The 26982-nt window shown below is 40.4% G+C and overlaps 1 protein-coding gene across 6 annotated transcripts in view; it reads right to left on the reverse strand.

The window, feature by feature from the left end:
• Positions 1-26982, reverse strand: part of il1rapl1a (interleukin 1 receptor accessory protein-like 1a) — a 279430-nt gene that overhangs the window by 29160 nt on the left and 223288 nt on the right. For all 6 annotated transcript variants that reach the window (XM_067603961.1, XM_067603960.1, XM_067603958.1 and 3 more), the window contains one exon: positions 26436-26510. In XM_067603961.1, the coding sequence (XP_067460062.1) occupies positions 26436-26510 (75 nt within the window). The remainder of the gene's footprint in view (positions 1-26435; positions 26511-26982) is intronic.

The following is a 26982-nucleotide window of genomic DNA, read 5'->3' on the forward strand; positions in this document are numbered from 1 at the left end:
CCTCCTCCTCTCTGTCTGTCTGTCTCTCACTCTTCAGTCTCTCACCCTCCCTCCTTGTCATCTCTTTCTCTTCCCTGTTTCACTTGTCTGATTCTTGTTTCCCTCCATCACATTACCATCACAACCCCTCCACCCTACCCCAGAATCCACCAAGAGCATGTCCGATAAATTCAGAGCTTTTTCAGTGGGAGTGCAGATTGAGCTCTAGCCGCAGGGGGCCTATGTGTTGATAAATCTAAATCAAGGCTGACAAATGACTTGTGCCGAGTGGGCTGGAGACATTGGGACAGGGGCACTGGGGAAAACAGAAATGTTTACACACTAACACAGGCTGATGATGTCCCCTGGTACTTGAAAAGCGCTGAGATAATTTCACTCTGGCAAATACCTGTGGGAACTGTGCAGAGCTGCTTCTTAGGATGACTTTCAGCCAATCAGAGTGGCAACGAGGGAGCGCAACGTTAATTACTGCAATGATTTCCTGTGAGAAGTAGACTGTACTTGATTTGTGTGTGTATTTGCATGCCTGTGTGTCTTCCTACAGAATATATATACCAGGGTACAGCACAGCATCAATCAGCGTCTCCTTGTCTCCAAAAGAGATTAAGTAAGCTGCACTGCACAAATCCTTATAGTGATGACTCATCACTCATTTTTCCTCAGTTTCTGTCACTTTGAGCCTAACCTTGGAGTCTAATGTCCTGTTACTGTAATGATGTCAAATGTTCTCTAGAAGTCTAACAGGGCGTCCTCACGATGATCCGAACTATGAATTCTTGCTAGGAGCCTATTTTGAAGACATCAAAACGCAACACATCCTATCCTATTTTCACTTTTCTCCTTTTGTCCCTGAGGATCATTACTTTAAAAGAATACGACTGGGATCTGGTTTCTATAGTAACGGAAAAGTTCACTTTGCCTTCCCAGCTTATCTATGAGCAAAGAGAAAAAGGCTTATCTCCAGAAAATGAAGACTTCTTGTGCATGTGTGTATATGAGCATACACGCATGCAAATAGACAATACGTGTTTAATTGTACCTTGTGCCAACTGTAAGCCAACTAAGCATTACTGTTTATGCACGTGCTTGTAATGACTGTATTTTATATTGTGTCAAATTTACAGTGCATAACATGGTGTGTACTTACTTTTGGTAGAAGTCATGCTTAAGTTTAACAGTGCCTTTAAATAAGACATCTATTCTTTCAGATAACAGCCCTGTAGAGTTAAGCTTAGTGAAGATACGGACAATACCTAGCACATTATACTACAGCTGGCCTGCACCAACTAAGATGCGCTCCCATCAACCTATTCTCATTTGTATTGCTTTATGTCTAATGGTTCCCTAACTTGAGAGTAATTAACATATTGTCTAATAATGACTTGAGTGTTACACACTATTAGCTTTTTTCCAACACAGATTTTTAAGCCTATACAAGCCATATATTGTTATTCAGAATAAGTTGGGCTATAGTAGTTATATATAGTTTAATATATAGATTAATATAGTGTAGTAGTATAGTGTATATAGTAGTATATATAGTGTAGTGTAGCTTGAGGATGACTGTGACTCTTGTTGCAGAGAAACATTCATAGCTGCGAGTAGTATGTAGGCAGAGTGATGTATTATATTCTATAGTTTATCGGCATAAATGAGACACAGACAGGTCAAATAGCAACACAGCCTATAAACACACAGATGTATGAGCATTAAATTAAAAACAGAGCACGCCAGGCTCCCTACAAGGGATTGAGTCCTCATCAACAACAATTAAAGTTACCCATCACATACAGATGAGCACAATAATTATAATAACCAACAAAAACAGGCCAAGTGGCCTACAAGGGATCCAGTCCTCATCAACACCCATCACATACAGTACTAACAGTGAATAATACAATTAATTGGGAATAGCCCTTAAAATAGACCTCAAAACAGAAGGGATACCAGAGGCCTGACTTCAGAGTCGATTGGCTTAGATTTTTTAGTAAATCCACAATTTGTGATTAAGCTTCCTTGTTTTCTTTTTGACATATCTGTATGATGACAAAACAGAGAAATGAATAATGGTGATTTGGTGCGCAGACTGAGTGGGACTAAGAAAGTTTGTTTTTTTCTGATCTTTGAGTTAAAGCCGCCACGCTTCGATGGGGATGGCAAGAATAGCATGCATGCCAGTATCTGTATTAAAGTGAATTAGTGATGAATCACCCTCATGCATGAATCATACATCAATAACAGACTAATTTTACACGTGATCCATGATGATGAAGATACAGAAAAATATAAATGCATTGCAAAAATAACATATTGTAAACATTTTAGAGATCCCCAAAATATTTAACAAATCATGTTTTCAGGGGAGGTCATGTCTTATTAAGAGGAGCCAAGCTCCCCCTGGCTCCCCTGTGGTTCGCACCCTGCCTGAGGAAGTCTGACTAGAAAATTCACTGTCTTCTTTTAAATCGTCTCTCAAAACTTATGTCTACTGCATGGCTTTTGCTTAATTATTTTATCTGTTACTTTTATGTGTTACTTTTATCCTTTTTTTTAATGTTATTTTATTTGTTGACTGTGATTTTGTATGTGCAAGGCAAGGCAAGTTTTTTTTTAAATAGCACATTTCAGCAACAAGGCAATTTGAGGTGCTTTACATAAAACATAAAAAACATTGAGATAAAGTGCAAAAGAAGCACAATAAAAGGAAATTTAAATGCAATTAAAAACAGTCATTAAAGAGCAAAGAGAATAGAAAATAAAAACAAGCTAAAATAGAATAGGACTAGAATAAGAATAAAAGTTACAGTGCAGTGTAAGAAATGAATGATTGTTTGATTTAATAAAAAGCAGTGGCAAAGTGCTATGTAAATAAAGTTATTATTATTATTCTCAAATGATGAATAAGGACCAATCCATCATTAAAGTATAATGTAGCCTCGACTTATCCACTGTTCGTTGGGCTCAGAGAAAGTGTGTGTGACAACAGAAGCTGTGCCTTATGGTGGACTCTAATTGATCCTATAAAGAGACAGGTATTACCAGCGACGCAGCGTGGTAATTCATTTCAGAGACAAGTGGCCCTGAGATACACTCAGAAATATACAATTCCAGCGGTCATGGATGTGTTCGTTTGCTTGAGCGTTCATGCATATACAACAAGGGCGAAATCTTCAGTCAGATATTGAATAAGACCAATAGGTCGGCTCGGCTCCTTATGTAGATAGCCACATGCTATCTGGAAGTAACCAATCACCACACAGATCAGTCAGCCTCCTATTTGCATTCAAATGCACACACACCTGGCACAAGGTTGATATTTTCAGTATTAACTCTTCAGCAAGGCCTGTGCTATGCATCTGGTGTGTTTTAGAGTTGGTTTAACTCTGAATATTGAGAGGGACAGATTAGCTTTCTTGTAGTTGTTGGAGATTTGATGACTATTCATCAGGCATGTGCATTAGTTGGGAGGTTGGGATCAGGGCACAAAATTAGCACCAGCCACCAGCCAAATGCTAGGAAAATATGCAAGTGGCTTGTAGATTTGCTTCACTTATCATTTTAAAAAAACAATGGTAATCTATTGAGTGACTGGTACGATTTGAACATCCAGAATAAGGGTCTCTGGCACAACTTCACCTATTTCCAAGGTGCACAGAGAAGGGAAAGAAGTCTAGAGAGATGAGAACTCCAGCAACACTTGTAGTATGAAGAACAACTTTATTAGTTGACCTACACGATGAGTTCTCAACTCTCAAGATTTGAACATTCACTAGCCGTTTGGTTGGTGGACAAAAAAGTTAATTTTGCACCCTGGTTGGGATTATAAAGAGTCTAAGATTTGACAACTCTGAATGATCTTTAGGCAGGGGTCTACTATTAAAGATTAAATGTGCAAAGAAAACAACAAACACAAGAAAAACACATGTAACAGCAGTGAATAATCTTTCCAGTCTCATTATGACTGAGACCTTGTCCTGGAAAACATCAGTGAATTTCTTTCTTCATAATGCCAGCCTTACTACGGTATCATTTGGATATGATTAGAGAAGAGTGTCAGGACTACAAAATATATATTTTTACTGTAAGTGAAGATCTGCAGAGATGTCCAACCGGTAAGGCAAACAGCTGAGATAAATATAAAGACAATTTACATGTTGATTCCCAGTAACCTAATTAAAGTTGTTAATTGTCCGGGCCAGGCTGTGACTCTAACAATGACCAGCAAGACAGGTTCAACTAGCCTCATTTTTAATTCAAAATTTTGAATAAGTACACACTGTGGTCGTCAGATGGCTGTTAAAACAGGTTGGCAGAGAAGAATTTGGATAAAAAAGAAACAACCATGTTGCGCCAAGTGTGAAACAGAATAAGTGGTCTATTTTATTATAGAATGCCCAAAATGTCTAACACTACAGAATTAGAAAGAACATTTCCACACCTCAAAAATTACAATCTTTGCTTCCCTTCCAAAAGAAAAGCCTATTCAATCTCTCCTTTGAAACTGTTCATGTTGCAGGAGAACATATAATTGCTTGTCATAAAGCAAGCCATTCAGTGAAGGACATTTTCTTCTTTTTTCTATATTTTTATCTATATTTTTATATAAAGGGAACAGAGAACTTTCCTCCTTTCACACTCTGTTACATGGTGTTACAGTTAGCAGTTGCTTCTGTCTAGAGTATGTCCTTTAATGAAACATCTCACAAAAAGAGTACACAATGACAATCCATTCATCCACTCCCTATACCTGGCAGGCACGCCCTGGACGGAGTGCCAGTCTATTGCAGGGCACAGCTCTTCAGAATTTGCAAGGAATATTTACTATGAGGGCAAACATCATTAATCAATCTGGATGTAAACTGCAAGATGATGAAGACTCTTGTGTCAGGTCTCGTTACTTTTGTGGGAGTCTAGTTGCCTTAGCAGAATTGCAGCTCACCCAAACGTCTCCATACTCTCCTGTCTACAGCCAAAATACAGCTATGAGCTTCAATCAAAGAAAGTCTCCTTCAGTCACATAGGGCTCCCAAACAAATATACACTTGAAACCTCCCAAAACTGAAACAAGCACAATATGTGTGATATGTTGAAGTGGCTGAGCAAATTGTTTTATTCATGTTTTGGGATCGACCAGCAACAGTTTGACTAGTGAGGACACCCTTTCTCCATACTTTGGTCCAGTCATTGGTGCCTAATGTAGTGTCATCATTGCAGATGGTTCACTCTGAATGGCAGTAATTGAATATCTTAATGAACTACATGATACACTCAGTAATAATGAGTAGTAGTAAATCCCCAGGCTAGAATTGACCTGTCTACCTCACTTTTTGTGAAACTTTTGGTCCAATGTTTCATCAAGGAAGCAAAGACGAAAACTTTCTGAAATACTTGAGATAAACACTGCAATTATTACTATTTTGCATCACACTCGCTTTTGGCATTAGCACTTCATCTTCACAGGACATTAAGCTGTTTCATTAACTTACACTTTAAAAGAAATTTCACTTCATTTCAACTGTTTTAACTGATTACATGTCAATGTGACATGTGAACTAATTTTTACTCTTCAGCTGACAGCGAAACTACTTTCGGATCTTAGACTTTAACTGAAATTTCAACTGCTTACAACATACACACACTTTTCTTTTTACCACTTACATGTCAACTGACATTTAACAGTATTAATCTATTAGTCCTGAACTGCTTTCATCTCTTACATGTCAAATGACATTTCAACTGTATTCCTCTCTTTCTCTTCCACTGACATGTTTAACCCTTGCAGGTCTTCACCTTTGAACAAAATGTCTTCTTCAAACCTCCCACAACATTGACTACTTACTATTATATCACTCACCTCAAGGAACACACACACACGCACAAATGAAGCACATGGCCTGGACGCCTACCATTTGCAGTCAGATCAAGTTCAACAAAGTACTGTAAAACCCATGGACTTTAAAATGTAGTTTTAGATTTCTATGTCTATTGTCAATGTCGATTGTCTAAGAACAATTACTATTGTATGTAAGTATGTGTGTATATCACCTATTACCACTGCCTTTAAATCAGGAAATGTATCATTAACCCAGTCCTGTCATCTCTGACTAACACTAAGGTAATGCTTATCACCATTCTGCCTGTTTCACTCTAAAAACACTAAAGCTACTATCCAAAATGAAAAAGTCTATCTAAAGACTATCAATTTTGAATAAAAGAGTAACAGCAGTCAGGAGTTTAACCAGCCTGTTCATGGACAGGAGGTGATTGTGTCTGCACCCCCTGAACTCTGCAATCCCTGTGACTGACCAGGATGCATCTTTTGGGCAAGCAGACCAAAACTTTATAATAGTTTCTTATCTGGCTGTTTTTTTCTTGCTCTTGTTCTGCCCTTTTGCCATGCCGGTGGAATTCTAGCTTTTTCTAGTCTGAAGATGTGATTCGGAACAATAGGAAGTGAAACTAGGAGAAACTAGGAGAGCCTAAAACAGGAGCTCTCCTCCAATGGAGACTTTTCCAAATCTGGACCAGCTGAATTATTCATCATTTTGAGATCCAGACTCCAGCTTTTAACCACAGCACCTCCAACTCTCTGTAATACTCCACAGGAAGCCTCCCCAGGGAGCAAGCAAGCATTTCTACAAAATCTCCATCAACTTGCTTAAACCCTGGTGCTTTCATAATTGGTAACTTCAACTGGCAATTCAGAACTAAGCTGCTGTATCGTTGATTTGACTCGCTGCTTCCCAGGTAACAGTCATCTTATCTGTTTATCAGGTTCTCATACCAACTACGCAATAGATAATACTGCATCATTCATTTCAATCATTCACTAGGAGGACTATTTCCCTATTATTATACATACTCTAGTATGAGTCATGTCATTGGATGAATTATTTTTCATATTTGAGTCGTGCACAATAATGATTCATTGAAATCATAATACTATTTGAGTGCACAAATTCCTAAAATTATGTTAAAACACCTACATCATGCCCTGGCAACATTCACGATTTGATTTCTGGCTGGGGGACCTTTGTTACATGACATACCCCTGTCTTTCCATGTTTACTCTCTCTCTCTCTACTGGTTGTGAAATAAAGGCACAACTGCCAAAAAAGAATATTAAAAAACAAAACAAACAAACAAACAAAACACCTATATCCTGGGTGGAGAATAACGAAGGAGGGTTCTCAATCAAATACACCAGATAAACTAGCTGTTCCCACCTTTTGTGGCCGCTGAGCTGTTCTGAGCTGTTATAGCCAAGCAATGTAAACTCACGAGCCCGTTGCATGTATCTATTAGCTGTGAGACTGATGTTTTCTTCTCAGATTGTTTAATTTCATCATTTTTAGAATCCTGAAGGTGTAAAACCCTCCACAGGTATGGCTATGTTTTGGGTTGACCAACCCTGATCTAGGTACAGGGAACTGGTGGGATTTTTAAACTTCTGCACAAACATACAGACCCAGAGCCAGGAGAGCCTGACTAAAGTAATGCAGAAGTCCTACAGGATTCAAAGTATTGAAATGGTCTACTTAATTTTGCCTTAAAAAGGAAAGGATGCAAGCATGCTGATTATCCTGATAGATGCTGAGAACCCACCTCTGAAATTTTGACGATGCAAGTGTAATACTTGTATTGTTGTAACTCTTGTATAGTTAGTAATATTATGTCATAACCAAGAGGGTACTGAGTGGGCCAGTGTTTTCATTATTTCCAACAAACCATCTGCTGCTAGCTCACTCACACACACACACACACACACACACACACACACACACACACACACACACAAATGTACAAATGTAAATCTGACTTACAGATTCAATGCAGAGGCCCACTAAAAAGCTGTTCACTGAACTTTGTAATTATACTACAAGATGTTGCTGTATCAAATCTTCTATCATACAAATTACAACCGGAGGCGTTCAAGCGATAGCAACCTGGGACCATATTGAGGATCAAACAATGTACCATCAATGAAAATAGAAACAGGTGAAAAGTTCAATGAAGCAAGTTTGTGACTTCATAAAAATGTCTGTATTTTGTGATACCTTGATTGATCTCGTTCTGGCTAAAAAAACTCTTCGGTCCTCAAACTTGTTGCAAGGCCATCTGCATTTAAAAGCCAATGGGTTTGGACAGGAAAAAAACATCAGTGAAATTCAAATAAAGCTCCTCTTATGTTTCATATCCGCCATCCAATTTCACTATGGTGCAGGAAATTTCATAGATACTTCTTTTGTTCAATGCAGGAGTTAAGATGCAAATGAACCCACAGCTTGCTGCTCCAAACATCACGCTCATCTTAAAAAGCACACCGGCAAACACACACACACACACACAACAAACATACAGTACGGGGTCTGACACATGCAAAAAGCTGACTTTCTTTTCCACATTATTCATTCTTTTTTGCTTCTCACACTCACTCTCTCTGTCTCCCACTCCTATTTTCCTTCCTCTTTACCATCCTATCAACTGCAGGCATTTAGTCTGTGTGGAATCTTGCCGCAGTACTCTCAGAATGCTAATATGCTAGGCTGATGTGGGTCAGGACTTAATCCTGTAGAAATGATTATCGCTGCACGACTGGAACTTCTCCTGTAGGATATCATTACCATTCTGTACTTTTCCACTGCACTGCACTATCACACCCACCAAAACAACCACATCATTCCAGAGAAACTGGAACAATCAAAATGAAAATTATATGTTGTAACACCCAACTGTGAGATATTTATTCCCTTTATGTATTCATGTGTGGCAAATTGTGTATGTGTTCATGTCAGCATATACAGCAGGTACAGTACCAGTCAAAAGTTTGGACACACCTTCCCATTCACTTGAATGAGATATGTTGAAAAAAAAATTACTCCTGATTGCCTCCCCTCTGATAAAAATTGCCATGATTCTAAATCACTGGGTAGAGACAAAGGTGGACTGGGCATGTGTGCGACCTTGGATGTGAGAGTCAAGTAAACATGATTGCAAGTTGCAATTGCTGCATATGTATCTGAACTTCGATAATCAATACTTGGGGTTAAAGTGTTTCTGTGTTCAAATGAGGTTAAGATTGAAGGTGAGCTCACAATGCGGGGGTTGTAGCCTGAGGGCAAAGCTCTCAGTTTTCCAGTCGATCTACTTTCAAACCCTTACCAACGGTCATGAGTAGTATAGTCTCACACTCTCTAGAGCACGGATAGGAGCGGTGAAAATGAACTTCTATCACAGGGTATCTGGGCACACCCTCAGGAACATAGTGATGTGCTTGGAAATCCATAAGTAATTCTTAGGAAAAAAACACTCTTTAGTGATGAAAGGAGTCAGTTGGTATAGGATGCCCCCCAGACAGCTTCCTGTGGTGATGTTACACGCACATTGAATTAGGAGTAAACCCAGAGCGGGCGTGGAACACACTGGAGAAATTATATATATATATATATATATATATATATATATATATATATATATATATATATATATTATTTTTGTCTCCTAGAAGTTACTGTAACATACAACTAAATTATTTTCCCAATTATGCTGACTTGATAAATGTAATCACTGCCTGGATTATGTTTATAGGTAATGTTTTTAGAATGAATAACACGCTACTTATATATATGGCTCTGAAGTTGGAGTGGAGGAGGTCGGGGTGGATGGGGGGTGTACAAGATACGGGACTTGGTTAGGGTTAGTGAAAGACTATGGTATCGCTTAAATGTTAATACACATGTTATGCTTACAGTCACTGTGGACCTTTTTCTGTAGCCTATTAAACCAAGATCATGATCTTTCCCTGAACTTAACCAAGTGCTGCCGGTGTCTAAACATAACATAAAAAGTATTATGAAAAGTAATATCGCTGTAGTTTGTACTAGCAGATCTTGAACTGCAAGATTGGATATTTTGATGGAAAAAAAATAACTATGTACGTTGTCTCTGAACATTTCACTCATACGTTCAGTATCCACATTTTTGCAACTTTCCAAATATGTTAATTAACAACATTTTCTTATTATGTTGAGAGAAAATGTAATTCAGCCAGCATTACGTTTCTAGCAAAATGTACTTGCTGTTGTAATTTAGTTGTATATGAACGTAATTTATAGGAGACAGGGAGGATTATCTGATATGGGTTCAGGAATGCCTTGGGATCCTGCTGGAGGACTTGTTGGATGTGGCTGTGGGGAAGGACGAGCTGGAAAGAAAATGGATAGATGAGAATCTATTGAACAATAATAATGATTCAATTCACGTATTGTGGGTGAAAAGCCAAGCTACCTGCAGAGCATGGGGAATCTCAGTGATGGAAACATTATTTGTTTCACAAATAGTGTTCAAGTCAACAGGGAATACTATTGCTCTGTTAGAAATAGCATGAGTGCATGCCTGAGCAACCACACAGTCACACAAAGGGAGAGAGAGCATGAGAGAGGAAAAGACAGCATACAGAAAGTCTGTACAGTGCTGTTAAAAAGCCTACATATAAAGTAAAAAGCAATGTTTGTCATTCCTTTCACTGACCTGCCACTCAACCTTGACTGCAGCCATTAACTCAGGCCTAGCACATTAACACTAGGCTTACTTTTACATTACTTTCATTAGAAGAATCACTCACCACTGAGTAAGATATATAGAGGGGATAAAACACAATTTACTTTTAATACTCAAAGGAAAAATAACAAAAAAGAAATATGGAGGTAAACAAGCTGAAGTTAATTTCACTGCTGCGGTACAGATAAGTTGAACTTTACAGAAGTACACTGAGTATGACTTTTGATACATTTGCCTGAGATGAGGATTGTAAATGAAAACATACATGATGACTAATATTTGCCACTTCAGCTTCAGTGAAATAAGCCCAAACCTTACATATTTACTCTGGGGATGGCAATAGAGAGAGGGAGAGAAAAAGAGAGATAAATTGGAAGGTTGATGGAGCCAGAGAGAGAAAATAGAGGCAGGAGCGCAAAACCTACCAGCGGTGAAGAATGTGATGAGAAGGAAAACCACGAAAGAGTGAAAGTGACAGATTACTTGTGAAACATGGCGTGATCTGGAGGGTCCGTTCTACTGAGGAGAACAAGACATGAGGTCAGAGGAGTCCTTGTAAGCTTGGCTACACTTGCACATACAGTACGTAAAGGTGACTAATTTTCTCATTTTCCAGTTGAGGACAAAGAGTTGTAATGGCTCTCTCTGGCTGAACTCAGTGATGGAGTCCACTTTAGCCCCACATTATGCTCCACTCAATCCACAGATGTTCTCCGTCTGCCTCACTCTTAAAGGTCACACAGGAAACTGCCAACACACAAAAGGTCATGTTATCTCTAATAGGGGAGTGCAAGTGATTAGAAAAGCCACTGAGAAGAGGATAAAATAAAGAAGAGGAGAGAAAGGAGATTAATATAGCAGAGTCAGCAGAGTGAAGCTGTACAGGGATGGAAGTAACATTGTGAGAATGTTTTTAAATGAGTAATTTTACTTTTACCTATGTATGTTTGATTTCAAGTGTTTTTACTTCTCTACATTTCAAGCTGCATCAGTTACAGAGTAAAAGCAAAAGTCTTGAAAACACATGATAAGCTGTGTGAGAATGGAACAAAAGAAATGCATCAAATCAGCAGCTGCACCAAAGACGAAGCTGCTAGTGTGTCTGCGGCTGCACACGGGCTCCACGTAACTGACATTCTGTAAAAGATACATGCTCTAAATGTAAACATTCACTGACGGAGTGTCAGCGGATGTGAGCTGTGGTCATATATGGAGGCCTAGTAGGCCCTAGTTTTACCCTTAGTGAGGTGTGCACAAGCTTTCTACTCTTTATCACTCATTTAACTCAAACTGTTTGAAAACCTTGAGGAGTGCAGCGGGAAAGAGGTTGACTGGACTGGTTATATTATGCATTGAGAATGAACGAGCCTAGAATGCCAAAGTTTAGAAAAAGTTTAGAAAAAGTTTAGAAGAAGTTTAGAAGAATGCCATTCAGACAAGTGAGAACAACAACAAACTCACTGATGGTTTCAACCCACTCTCCAGAGGAGAATGTGCACAAGTACTGTTGCATAGCAACGTAGCGTTGTGTGTGTTGCTTAATGTGTTTTTCTGGACTTCAAAGGCAGGAGTTTATATTGCACATTTTCGTATTTAGTTCCTTAGCCTTTTTCAATTATTGTCCGTAATTTTTGTTTAATTTTTCTTTTTTGGTTGATTCTAGTAAAGTTATACTGAGGAAAGTGGTTGAATATGTATATTTGATAATCAGTTGTATCCACAGGCTGACCGTCTATAGAGATGGTGCAAATTGTAGCTTAAAAATAATTAAAAATCATAAGTACAAAGTTAAATTTTTCTATTTATCAATTACATCAATTACAATGTTGGTTTGGACATAAGGGCTCGGCGGTGCCATTCGAATGGCATGATGTTGTTCCACTTGTGTATACATGAACATGTTAATGCACTTTTTTCTGTAGCCTAAAGGCGTTTGAAATTTGTAATGAACAACATTCACTCAGAGTTTGTAGTGAGCTGCAAACTGTGGCTAGAGTCCCTCTAAGTAAGTTTGTAAAAAAGGTGATTAAACTACAGAGAATTTAGAATTCTGGTTTCCACCCCGATATTTGTATAGACAAATGATAAGCCTATCTATAAAGCCTTTACTTTGTCAACTGACAAATTAAGATGCGGAGCATTAAAGTGACAAGCCAAATTCAAACAACTCTGCTGACTGTTGGAGGCACACACTATAGCGAGTCCTCTCAACAGGCAGGTTCTGGTGCCAGCAGGCAGCACTGGACAGATGGTGGGTGCTCTAGAGGAATTTAAAGAACATGGACTCTGAGTGTTACAGACAGACAGTGACAGGAACCTGAGATGAGACAAGGAGAGGAAACTGTCCAGGAAGGTTTAGGAGCGTGAGGATGTCTCATCTACCCTCACTGGCAAAAAGTCCTGAAATGACCTTCCAAAATGACCCATGTAACTGTTCCAATAACATATCTTATAAACAATCTCTTATCTGCCGCACTGGTTAGTGTAGGCAGCTAAAACTTGATTATGGTTAGAGAAATATTTCCTTCATGTATGTAGATAAAGTAGCCTAATGAAGATTAGCGTAAGTTCAAACAGGAAGACATGTCTTATGTTACTCATTCATTCTCATCCTCCTCTCTCTCTCTTCTCCTGCTTCTCATATCAGCTGATTAGGGGCGTTAACTCCTTTAGTCAAACCAATCAGATTTCGCCACGATCTCTATCAGCCAATCATGTCTTAGCTGTAAAACGTCACATCTGTTCTCCTCTCTATCACTATCAGCTGTCATTTCAGTTGCAATCCTCCTCCTCCCCATTCACCTCCAGTTTCATCACTTCAGCGCAGGTCTGAACTCACCAGAAGCCCGCTCCTCTTCTCATCCATCCAGATCTCAGCATTCTCTTCATCCATCATCATCACCACCACCACCAGTGTCTAGACTCCATAGGAGGATATCCTACTCTACTAATGGCTTCACTACACCCTTTATGACAACATCACGATGGGGTCTAATCGCCAAAGACTTTTCACATTTCTCATCATTGCTGTGCACATGTCAATAAAATAATTGTTCACTCTAATGAAGTCTGATTGAAACATACTTTATATTGTGTGTCACACTACTCCTGCCTCTCACCACAAATAAAAAAATTAAGTAAATGACCAATGCTGTAATTTCTCTAGAGAGGACTATTTTTTGGACATGCATCAATGATTTTAAGCATTTGAATAAACACTCAATGCTCAAACGTTTGTGGTGATGAGCACTTGATATAAATGCAAGAGCAAACAAACAAAAACACATCCTCTTTAAGATATTGCCATTTTACACTCTACCTGACTGCTACAGCTTATTACAATGACAGCTGTGCACTCAGGTTAAAGGTCTACCCAGGATACTAAATAGAGCTGTTTCTGTGAATTGGAATGCATAATTGCAGGCACGATACCGCACAAGCATGTCTCCACTGTGCTCCTGCAACATATCGGCCTATGCTGTGAGAAATAATTTAAATAAGGCTGCAGGCATTAGAAATAAAACAGGAACAGCTCTCTGACAGCATTATTAGCTTGTGAGATGCACATGTGAGGCTCAGTAGGTTTAGTCTAATATTCAGATTAAACACTAAATTGTTTCACACGTTCAGTTTGAAAATAGTTTCACTTAGATATATTTATTTATTTCATCCCATAACCAGTATTGTATTAACAAGCAACAACGACTGATTTCAGTTTACCAGCTGGGCATCCTGTAAAGGGGGATGGTTCTCGATATTATTACTATGGTAGCAACATGTGTGCCATGTCTGTCCAAGTCTACATGGATGGAGGGTTGCATTGTTACTGTATATGCATCTCCTGCACATGCGGGAAGAACAGTATAAGAAAGAGAATATTAAATTCAGAGCAGTGGAGAGTGATGTAGGTAAAGACAACTGGTAGATTTTGTGGATTTACTGAATCTAGGTGAAAAGAAACAATAAAAATGAGAGATGTTGATAGTTAAGAGCTTGCCCCTCGTCACAGCCTATGACTCGACATATGAGTCACCAACATCAACATGAGTCAGTTATCCAGTTAAGTGGTTACTGATGACAGGGAGGATATGTTATGGTAAAGTCTGACTTTAGTCAGTGGACTGACTTTAAGGAATAGATTTAAAAGGATAGATTGTGATTTTAATGCAGTACTCACATGCCTGCATGCATGATTGGTCACTGAATTTGCCAGATCAGAATCAGCACCAATATTGGTCTTATTAAGTGGATGGGATACCTTACATATTGAAGCCATCTCTTTCTCCCCACATTTCCTGTCTATTTCTACATAGTCAGCTGTTAAGTAAAGGCAAAAATGCAAAGGAAATATACTGTCTCCTTATCTTTTTCTGCCATTAAAATTTACACTGTAAGTTGCATTTACAGTATTCAGTCTCGGCAGATATCCTGAGTTGAGGTATTGGAATCGGTACTGTGACAGAAAAAGTAGGATTGTTGCCTCCCTCACTGTAATCACTCCTCCTCTCCATCCTGAGGCTGTCTAAAAGATAGCAGACAAAATCCACAATCCTTGTTCTGTGGAAAAATGCAGTCCAAAGTATGGATAAGAGACTAAAGCAACCAATAAGTCACTTACTGTGTGTATGGCATACAGTATGAGTACTGTAATAAGATAGACTTGAAAAAATCTACATCTAGCCTTTAAGGCAATGCTGACAATTAGTGGTGAAATTTAGGATTACACAGTGTTGTGTGGTGAGATGGAAACACACACACACACACACACACACACACACACACACGCACGCACGCACACACACACACACACACACACACACACACACACACACACACACACACACACACATAATCAAATTATTGTCAGTGTCTAGTAGAAACCTTGAAATCTCCAAAAACTGACTATAAGGAATTGATAGACAAACTACAGTGCATTATAATGATGTAACGTACAACAAATTGATTGTTTTGGTTTAACTTTGGTCATTTACTCCAATAAAACAAATGCAAGATGCAAGCTGAAAATCATGAGAAAATGTCTGTAATCTGCAATGACAGCAGAAAGTGCAGGCAACAGAAAGTGTGCACCCACACACAAACACATAAAACACACAATACCAGCTGCACACTTATTGCCTAGTAACTAAAGAAGGTTTTTTCCTTTTGTTTCAAAGGGGGTAATTATTACCATGGAGGGTAGTTATTAAGGAAAGTAAAGCTGGTACTTAACATGCCTGTTCCTCCATTGTTTAATACTAATAACACATTTCAAGGGTTGAAGAAGGTAGTTAAGGGAGGAAGGAAAGAAGCAGGGAGGCTAAAATAGCAGAAGGAAATGAAGGTTGTGCTCATCCTTCCACTGAGTAAATTACAGTTAAAAAAAAGTCTATCTGTTTTTTATTTAAAATTACCACAATTTCACTTTCATCCGTGATAGTTTCCTGAACAGTAGTGATTATAACAACCAATGTCAAACAAAAAATCTCATTTCTCAAATCTAATTTCAGCTGGCTATACACTCCCTTAAGCATCACCCCAGGCTAGCACCAGCCCAGTTAACGTCTGCTCTTCAAAATACAGTCAGCAGCAGCAGCCAGTCATAGTCAATCCAACGATGTTTATGTTAATGACCAAATTGAAGATAATTAACTGCCTGAAACTGTGTGTTTATTCATAAAATTATGTAAATTATGCACAAACTGCTTCTATACTGCTTGTGCTGTTACTGCAGTAAGTTTTGATCTACGGTTCAATGTGTGACTGCTATGTGGAGAGAGAGAGAGAGAGAGAGAGAGAGAGAGAGAGGATAAAGAAAGGCTGACAGAGAAACAGAGCGGGGGAGAGAAAGGGGATGGAGAAAGACAAAGATAGAGAGTCCATTAACACACTTGTAAATGAGTCTTAGCTATTTACCCCACGCTGGGCCTCTCGAATTACTGACTGTGCTCAGGATGCAGATTGCAGATGGCAATTAAAGATGAACCGTCTGCACACACACACACACAGAAAGATGCACACACAAACACACACACGCACCAACGTGAGCTTGAATACTCTCCCTATGGCAGCAGTTCGGTGCAGATCTACTGATCTCCATAGCAACATTCGCTGCTGTGGGCGATGGTGGCATCATGAAGATTGATTGTCATAAAAAAGTAACAGTACAGCAGAAAAGAGGGTAATGGTCATATAGGTGTTAGCTAAAGTGCATCGGTGCTCCTCGCTATGGCCGTGGCCTCCAGCTGGGGGGTCTTCTTTGGTTACTCAAGAACAAACATATGTGGAGGGCCTCAGCTGGTCTGAGGATGGAAGGATCAGCTTATGTAACAGGGAGAAAGAGAAGGAGAAACATTGCTAGCTTTCTGAGATTTCTGTGCTCTATCTCCTTTTCTTTTTCTGTCCAACAACCTCCTCTGAGCCCTCCTTTCTTGTCTCCTTTCACACCAGTGACTGATCTACCTCGCTTTCTCTTTACTCTTTTACCCCTCACTCAACACCGTAGCTCGGTGCGGCATGGTGACTAATTCCATCGTCCAGATACAACCACTCGCTTGCCGGAAACATCAGAGCCCTGAAGTTTGGAAGTTCTGACTTGCCTCTTTTTTTCTCTCCACCCTGCCTAGTTTTTTTTGGCACTTGTTTTTCTTCATTTTTCTGTTACGTAAGACAGACAGAAGTGGAGCAAGCTTCAAAGTGAATGGCAAAGCCGCCTTTTCCCCTGCTCGCTTTGCTGTTCATGCATGTCATTCCAGTGCCAACACCCTCCCCCCTTTTCCCTATATCTCTCTCTATCCTCCGCGTTCTTTTCTCACTCCTCCATCCTTTCTTATTACTGTACATCCATCTCTTTCTGCCTATTGGGTCAATTACTCAATTTTCAGTGCCTTTCCTGCAATGGAGTCTGTATGTCAAGTTGCTCTTTTAGAAGATATCCCTTGACCTTATCATTGCCACCTTGACCAAACAGAGGTGGCAGTGACTGGAGGAAGAGGATGAAAGGGCAGCTTCTGGAAACAGAGAACCTCTGAAAAGGAGACGGGTCTCATTATGTTGGCCTCTTCCTCCTGTCTGCCCTTGTTGCATCAAATACAGAGTGATGCAGGGATGAGTGGGGTGCTACTTCTCTTTGATTACCTGTCAGTGGGCCTGAGCATCAGACACAGACAAGCTAAGAGCTACCATTACCTAATCATTTCTCTTTAAAGACATCCCTTGGCTTAAAAGGGTAGAAACTCTTGCTGGTGACTGATTTAACACAATCAGTGTGAAATCAGATATGGCCTAGATAATGATTGTGTACATATACATGCACAAACGCTGACAGTGAGCATAAAGTTGAGCTCAGGCCAAGGGAAGACAAATCAGACCTGTTGCTTTCTTTGGGGGCAGATCTTATGGCCCTGACACACTAAACCGAACACGAGCTGAATAAAAACAGATTGATGCGTCACCTCACATCACATCCTGTCTTCTATTAAAAGTCACGCTTGAACACACAGCAAAGACTACGGCAGACAATCAGCTGACTGTCAACGAATGGGCGAGCTTTGCATCTGCATTTCAGGAAATAGCTACTACTTTGTTTCTGAATCGGCTGAATGGTTGCTAATAAGGTCTATTAAAAGTAGAGTCAGTCATCCTGTAGAAAGATTGTTGATATTTGAACGAAACACCCACACAAATACACCTCTCCCTTCGTGCTCCTTCAGAAGCTCTGCCCCCAAATTCATGCGCATTGCCAAGGCAACGACAAAAAGAGAAATATGGCGAAATTCAGAGCGATGCGTCAGCTGTAGAGTCACTCCTGTTCCTCTCACAGATTATCACGAGTGGAAAAAAATGTGAGCACAACAGTCCATCAACACTCTCCACCTCTCTGCGGCCTTCCCACTTCTCACTCGACCTGCGTTCAGCGTCTCTGTCCACAGAAGCAGCCGTCTGTCAGCTGCAACTCCTGGAGAGCTGAAAGGACAGTGGCTGGACAAACTGCCTTCACCAGGCTGACTGACAGCAGAAATTTACTGAACCAAAATAGTTTGCATGTCGACTCCGCGGGAAGAAATCAACAGTGTTTGTATTTATTGATTCACTGATATGGTTAATAAGGTCAAAACACATTTGATTTAAACAGCTGCCTGCTCAGATCATGATTCACTAAACACGACAGAAACAGACTCTGAGCATAAAAAAGTGAGACTGTCTCGGATTCGGTGTGGATTGATACATTTAATAAAATGGAAGTGTATCTGTTCCTTGAGAAAACACTTCCTATGTGAATTGGCCACGACCTCTCTCTCTCCAGTATGCCAGCCCTCCACTCCGCTCCAGCACCCATATTCAGCGGGTGCTGGAGATGGGAGACTGTCATGTCCTCACACAGACAGCTGCTCTGATGACTTCCCCCCATCCGCTGCACGAGTACGAACACTCCCTGCTGATTGGCTGGAATTGTGATGTATGTCTCTATCCAAGCCACTTTGTTGGTTTCCCATTTACAGAGCCAGGGCTGAAGTATGAACACCGGATTTTTTTTTTCAGCACACACACAGAACGGACACTTAGCAGACCATGAAGAGATATTTGCTGAATTTGACAAAAAGTGTACTGAACAGTCTCTCTCCAGAATCACTGACTCTACCTTTAAAGACAGAGCCTGACAGTCTAGCGACAGCCTGATGCCTCAGGGAGTATAAATAACAGCCTGATATGAATGAAGTGCGGGTTCACACCTCTCTTGCATCTTCTTACCAGCCTCACTGTCTGTGGCGAGTAATGTCAAGGCAGCAATAAACAAGCAGCTGTATGTGATGCACAGTGGGGTGTTGTCTTTATTACATGTGGTGCTGTTTCTGTCTCTTCATATGCGTGTTTTCTCATTCGCTGCCTTCCTCCCTCTCCCTTTCCTGTTAGGCATGTGTAGAGGCGCTGTTAGTTCATTTATCATACTGCAGGCTCCTGCTTTCAGCTCCAGACACAGTGATTAATGACAACCATTCACACACTTAAACATGTAGCTTTGTTTCGCTGACACACTAGTTACCATACTGGTCACCGTGGGCTACTTAACGCTGGGTCACTGTAGGACTGCAACCAAATTGAATAACTGCACAATAAAATGGTTCCCAATATCTGCAGCGTGACCTTTAAAGCTAGTGATTTTTTTCCTGTTATAATGTAAATATGTCATTTATCACAAAAGATATAGATACATGTACTCGGTTTATCAAAAAACACAAAGCACTGACGGTGTAGTTCTCTGCAAGATTACCATCCTCTTCATCACCACCATTGCCAACACCATTATCACCAACATCCAGTTTCATACAGGTGCTACTGTCACACAAACTTAAAGTCAAACATACAAACGCACAAATATGGCCATACTTTTACAGATATGCTACTTTCATGAGCTGAAAAAAGAAAAGTGACAGGAACTGAGGTGAGAAGGACTATAGGAGACATGTGAGAGAGGTGAGAGAATGAAAGTGTGTGTGTGTGCGTGTGTGTTTGTGTGTGTGTGCTGAAGAAGCAGACGGACAGAGAGTGAAAGAGAGACATGGAGTAATTTTGTGTGTGACTCCGAGTTGACCTTTAGTAACTCTGCAGAGCAATGTCAATTTCAATTTCACCCCTCTCCGTGTGAAGGTGACATGTCTGATGTCACGGCCAGGTGTTCAAGATCAAGAAGGTCTCCGGCATTGTAGATTTCATAGTAGTGAGAGGAGAGGAGAGGAGAGGAGAGGAGAGGAGAGGAGGAGAGAAGAGAGAAAAGGGGGTCTTAATCACTTCAACAGACTTTGGGAAATGATCTTATCCTGACGAATCCTAAAATCCTCCAGCAAGCAGAGGTCAATGGAGGCAGTGAGGAGGTAAAACAGATTAGGGACAAATAGATGGAGAGAAAAGATAAGTGAGAAAGCTAAAACATGGATATGGGGTTAGGCATGGAAGAGGGGGAGCTGGAGGTGTTAGTTGGATGCACAGCTTCAACAAAAAATGACGAAGATCAAAAGCTTCAGTAGGCTTTTAGGGAAACCACTAACACATAAAGACAGAGTCTTGGAGTGGATACTCCTCAGTGTTTCACTGTTGTTTTTATGTGACTAAATTGCACCACTCAAACAAGCTATTTCACACAAGCCTTTAGTGTGATGTCACACCTGGAAAATGTAATGATACTCAGCATGTACATACAGTATATCAACTTGTGGAAAAAATGGGAAAATATCCCCCATACAAGTCAAAGTTACTGTGAGTTGTGGTAACTAATAAACTATCAGAATTTCAACTGTTATATATTATTCATTCTCAGTGCCCCATCAGACCAGAGAGTGGCATAACACTTTCAAGTTTCCTGGGCTAGCTTGGTTGCCAACCATTTGACACAGTTTATTAAAGAGACTTTACTTGACTGAAAACCCTGTGGCATTTTCATTTTTGCAGAGCAGTATATACTCAAGCATATTCGAATTGATGGCGCAACCCAGCTTGTATGATATCCTCCTGAATTCTTGACTCTCTTGGTCTCTGGTGCTTCAAATGTCAGGCAGTTTGCAATTGGTAAGTTTTCTCACTTACCATTTACAAATTGTCTGACCTTTGAGGCACCTTGACGTACAAATTTGCACATAGTACATATGTTCACCAGAGTTGAGCTCTATGCGAAAACCCTGCACGGATTTACTTCACTGAAATGAAAAAAAAAGCATGTTTTATGCTTTGGCCAGCAGACAGATGTTTCCAAATTGTGAGGGAAGAAGACGGAGATAATAGAGGAAGATTGCAAGGAGTGAGATTATTCAGTGCAACATGCAACCACACTGTCTATTTCTTTCTATTTCTTCTCAAAAACACATTGCTAAAACACAAGGGAAATTGGGAACATCAGCAACTTGGAGTGTCAGTCTATTACAGATGGCTACCACTGACTGTGTGCAGTGTGAGATGTTTGTGTCTAAGTGTGTATGTGTGTGTGTGTGTGTGAGAGAGAGACTCAACACAGTGCAGTGTGTGTCAGGAGCTGAAATGAAGGAGGTAAGAGTTGTCCGCCTTCTGTCACCCACCCCATACTACTGGGTCCTGCTCTTTGAAATAATGGACTCTAATTCCTTTCCACTAGAGTGCATCCATCCACAGGCTTTAGGGGACAGTAAAATCCTCTATCAGTTACAATTATCCCACAGTTACCAAGGACTGCGCTGCAAGTGCGTGTGACCTACCCACCCCAAGTGGTGCAGAGGCGTGCGCGAATATCTGTGCATGTGTGTGTGTGACGGAGACCGAGAGCTTGCAAGAAAGAGAGAGATGCTCAAAGTGGAGTGCTGCGTGAGTTGAATCTCTCCACCCGACTCTCTGGGACAGCAAACCCATGACAAATCATCCCGAGGGAATCAACACCAAGTCAGTGTGCCTGTGTGTGTTTTAAATTTGGAGCTATGTGTAATATGCCACACACTGTAAGTTTGTGTACTTCTGTGCAGTTCCTTGTCACGAAAATCCAGCACAGATACAAATATGCAACATGAATCATCCTCCTATTCTGGAGATGTGCAAGTGGACTGCACCAACTCACCACTTAGGGACAGCAGTAAATCTGGCAATAGAAAAACTGGATGGCTACTGACAAAACCTAACCATCCCACGCACCCGTGATTTCGTCTTCTTTGGAGAATGCATCCAAAAATGTCAAGTTGACCGAAAGTAATATTTGTGACACAATACAGTCCTGCTTTCAGCATCCGTGCAGTCACACATCCCTAAAGCTGTGAAGCCTTGTAGATCCACAATAAGAGCAGCACACACACACACACACACACACACACTGTTATTTGGCAGTGTTGTTGTGGTTTAAGGGGCCAGAATACTCTGTCAGAAAAGCTTGGCGGATGGTTGAATTGCCTCGGAAACCTTCTCCCCAGTCACCTTTGCAAAGTCCAGGCTGCGTGTGGCCATTTCTGTAACTTTCTGAAACCGACAAGTCGACATTCTGAACTTCTCTCTCTGGCTCTTTTTTTTAAAAAAAATTCTTGACACAACTATTTTTGTCACTTTTCGTGTGAACAGTCGAGTGCAACACCATGAATGCCTTGCAGGTGAGAATGTCTGAAAATGTGTGCTGTTATCCCGGCACTGAAACAATATCAGGTCTGCCCCTTCTCGATGACTTTTCACTCTGCATTCAAATGTGGCTGTTCAGAACAACTATAAACACTGTAGATTTTCAACATGGTTGGACAACACACATCATACAAACTAGTTCTGAATGAGCATAAATCCACTCTTTGAGTGTGTAGGCCTGAGTGACAGAAGGAGACTTTAAAAGGACACTTTGACAAGACCTCCCCTCTCCTGAGACAAACAAACAAACTCTGATCTCCGTGTCTATACACCCATCGTCTTTCTCTCTCAACATATCCAATCCCATCTCTGACACCCTCGCTTGCCTCTACGCCTGCTCTGACACCTCTCAGCTTCTCGCTCTCAGTTCCTTTTCATGGTCTTTTGTGTTCTCTTCTCTGCACTGTCCTCTTTGACTTTCCGCTACAATCCCCGCTGTGCATCGTCTGTGAGAGTCTATGTAACATATGTGTTTTATTTATGCCTGCGTGTGTGTATGTTGTGTAAAGCTGGCTGTGATGGCAGCTGTCTAAGACCTGCGCTGGTTGCGGCAGCAGAGGAGATAAAGTGGGGCTGTGTTTCCCGGCAGTGTTGCAGATTTATCTCCCTGCTTACGGCTCCGATTTTACTGCCCATCCACTGGCCTCCACCTTGCCATAAGGGACCAGCCTTTTTCTGTGCGCATTCTGGCCACCATAAATCTGCCATGTTGCTCCATAAAGCTGCTTAGGGCATGACTCAACAAATATTAAGAAAGAGGGAGAATAAATAAATAAAGCTAAATAAAAGAGAAACTATCATCTGCAGGGAGAGAGAAACTTTTTTGCACACAAAATGGAGCCCAGCTGTAAAATATTTACCTTGGTTTCTCTCTGTGTCAGACTCTGCTGGGAGTCCGTGGGGGCTCACTTTCTCTCCTTTTCTGCTTTGCATATGATTCTCTTTTTGTGATGGTGGTGCCAAGCCCTCATATTCCATACCATTAGAGGGAAACTCCTCTGGGTTTACAGATCAGTTCGCTTGTTATTGGGAGTACTAATTAGCCTGTGAAAACAGTTGTATAATGTCATATGTGGGTCTGGAGGGAATTTTGCTCCTTTTGTCGGAAAATATCCCAGTAATGTCATCTGGGTTATTACGCTTGGGTTTGGAGACTATTTTATCAAGAGTAGACTATTTTATAGTCTCCCAACCCATATAAAAGCCTGCATTATAAACAAGGGCCATAGAGGATCTAACAAAGACATTCTAGTGAGTTGCATTATGGGAAATGTAGGATCCAGTATTTTGCCCACACTCAGGGCAAAAGTCAGTATATTTGGCCGTTGCTGCACTGATTTAGACCTTTCTTTTCAAAAACTGTCTCTTGCAAGTCTCCCAATTTTATGGAAGTTGTGTATTAAAACACTATGCAGCACTAAGTGTGCTGACCTTTTAACACACACACACACACACACACACACACACCAAACATGAAAAACAAGGCTTAAATAGAGGCTTTAAATAATTGTGAGACAGTTTTAAAAGACACCTTTCCTCAAAATTTCAGTAAAATCCAGATAGATACAAACAACATAGCTCCTCGAAGGGCATGCATTATGCAACCTGTTCATGCATAGGTGTGAGTATGCTGACATATGAGGCTGTGCTTGTCAGTTTACCAACAGCAGCAACTTTTCACTCTTGATCAGCCAACCGTGGAGGCATTTTATAAGAGCTACCTGGCATCAGATGAAAGACAAAAGGTAACCTCTCAGCATGGGCGTAGATTTAGGTGTGGACGGTAACGACATGTCCCTATCAATATCAAGATGTTGCTGGATTGTCCCTACCAATATTTTTACCCATCTCAAACAATCTAGCCGCTTTAACTCCATGTAATGTTAACGGTAAGATCTCTGCAGAGTTGCCATGTTTGTGTGTTTTCTGCAAAAAAGTGTGCTATTATGATAAAGAGTGAAAGAGCAGGATAGGGGGGATACTCGACCCGATGATCTGGCAACCCTCAACTTCAAGCTGTAGGCATTGTTGACTAGCAGCATCCCGACAGCAGCAGCACTAGTGGAGTTGGTGAGGTGGAGAATCTGAAGCGGTTAGTATTTATAGTTTAAACGTTCCAAACGTTAGAGTTGAAAACAACTTCACTGGGCAGAACTAAGATGATTTGATATTATGTTTAATTTCATCATTTGATGTTATATTTAATTAATTTCATTATGTTAGCTAATTGGTGACTGTTGCTCAGACATGCTGTTTAATTAAACAACTTTATTACTGTTAGTGAAAATTCCCCCCAAAAGCAAATTAAGACATCTGGTCCCTTTAAAGAGGAACCAAAGTATCAGTAACAGCTGAGCTTAGTTAATAAGAATGTTCTGTGATCAATCCAAAAAATAATCTTTGAAATTAGTGGGAGAAATATTTAACGCTATCTCTCTTATTTTCCATGAGTGGATCAAGAGCAGAGTTATTATTACATTTGTCATTAAGACATGAACATTACTTATAAGCTAAATTAGCCACAGCTTGTCCAGCTGATTTGTTTGTGACTGTCACTAAGCAGCACAGAGACACACAGTCAGGTGGCCTCGGACGTCACAGTGAAAGATCTCGCCATAAGTTCAGGAGTTCAATGAAAAATAATACAGACAGAAGTTTTTGAGATGATTTAAAGATAAGTTTGAGCATCACTGTGTCTCTGTCATGAAACTCTTGAGCTGTGTCGCCCAAATCCACAAACTGAAAGAAAGACAGAATCTCAAGTGAGGTTTGAAAATCTTACAGCAGCAAGTTAGAAAGCAGCACATCACATACAGGTTTCAACACATTTATATTATTTTAACATTTGTTGCGACAGTCTATGATATGTTTTTTTTTAATATATTAATTTTGGTCTCAGATTTATAGTTAAGTCAGTCAATTAAGTAAAATGTAAAAATCAGAGAAAAGAAAAATCATGATTCAAGTCCAGTTTTAGGCAAATGTATATTCAGTAAAGTAGACATTTTGCAGAGTCAGACTCTTTGTGTGTGTGTCTATGAAAGAGAAAAGAGTGATAGAGAGCAAGTACACACAACTATTTTGGCTGTCCGACAAAAACTATCCCTACCGAAGTTAAAACCAAACGTACAGCCTCCTTCTCAGTGAATCATTGTACCTTCTTTGTCTATATCCCCACCCCTACTCCTCCCGTCACATACTCATCCAATCCTCCTCTGCTTTCCAGACCTCTCAGTCTCAGTCTTGTCCGATCAGCTTCTCCATGACAGACACATTAGCCATTCATAGAGCAGCAAGCACCATGTGGACAGCGGACTGTGCCCAGAAATCAAGCAATATGCTGTCACGGGAAAAAAAACCAAAACAAACACAACCACACGTTTATACTCACTCATGCACGCATGCACACATGGTAGGACCATCATGACCCTACGTCAAAGAAGACAAACAATGGCGACTGACAGCGGCCGCCTCTCCATGTGGCGAGCCAGCGTATGGAACCCTGGCACCATATGGGCTCTCCATTGTTGACAAAACAGCCCAGGGACATTAGCACGCACCATTTGCATATATGGAAAACACTTTAACAATTGTTTTTCTTTTGCTCTTTCTCCAGCTAATAAAAGTGCCATCATCAATCTGCCTTCAGTGCCTGCGGTGTGTTGGAGAGGATTTGTAAAATCATTCATTTTGTGTCATTTGAAAATGACACAGATAGCGCCAACTGCTGCTGGAGGAAAATCCCATGATGCTCTTACCTAGCTGCAGCTCCATGTTGGTGATCTTGTTTTCTGAAGGAAACAGGATCTTTGGCGGCTTGTCGGTCAAAGGAGCTGAAAGATAGAGAAGACACAATTTAGACATGACAGACGAACCAACAACACAGGAAAAAGCTCACTGAAAAAGAAGGATTTCTGATTGAGCAACTTTTACTTTTGTCCCTCTATTCCACTTGTTCCAGTATTTTTTCTTTGTGTTCCCCTCTGCCTTACAGACATTTGTGAACATTTCACACAGAGCACGGACAGAAGTTAGCTCCTATCTCCTTTTCAAAATGATTAAATGCTCATCCCCTTTATGTCCATCCTCATTCCTCACACTTTCGTAACTCCCTCTTTGAAGACACATCGCTCACTGGTGTCTATAGACCTCGGGTTCCATTCATCTGACCTACTTCTAATCATAAATTAATCACTGCTTTGCCAAGAACAAGCCACCATTTAATCTGCATGAGTGTTAGGCATTTGAAGAGCCATCATGGAGTGTCTGTGTGTCTGAGTGAGAGGGACCAGATGATGCTCTAAT

Source organism: Thunnus thynnus, chromosome 11, assembly GCF_963924715.1.
Source record: "Thunnus thynnus chromosome 11, fThuThy2.1, whole genome shotgun sequence".
NCBI classification, from domain to species: domain Eukaryota; kingdom Metazoa; phylum Chordata; class Actinopteri; order Scombriformes; family Scombridae; genus Thunnus; species Thunnus thynnus.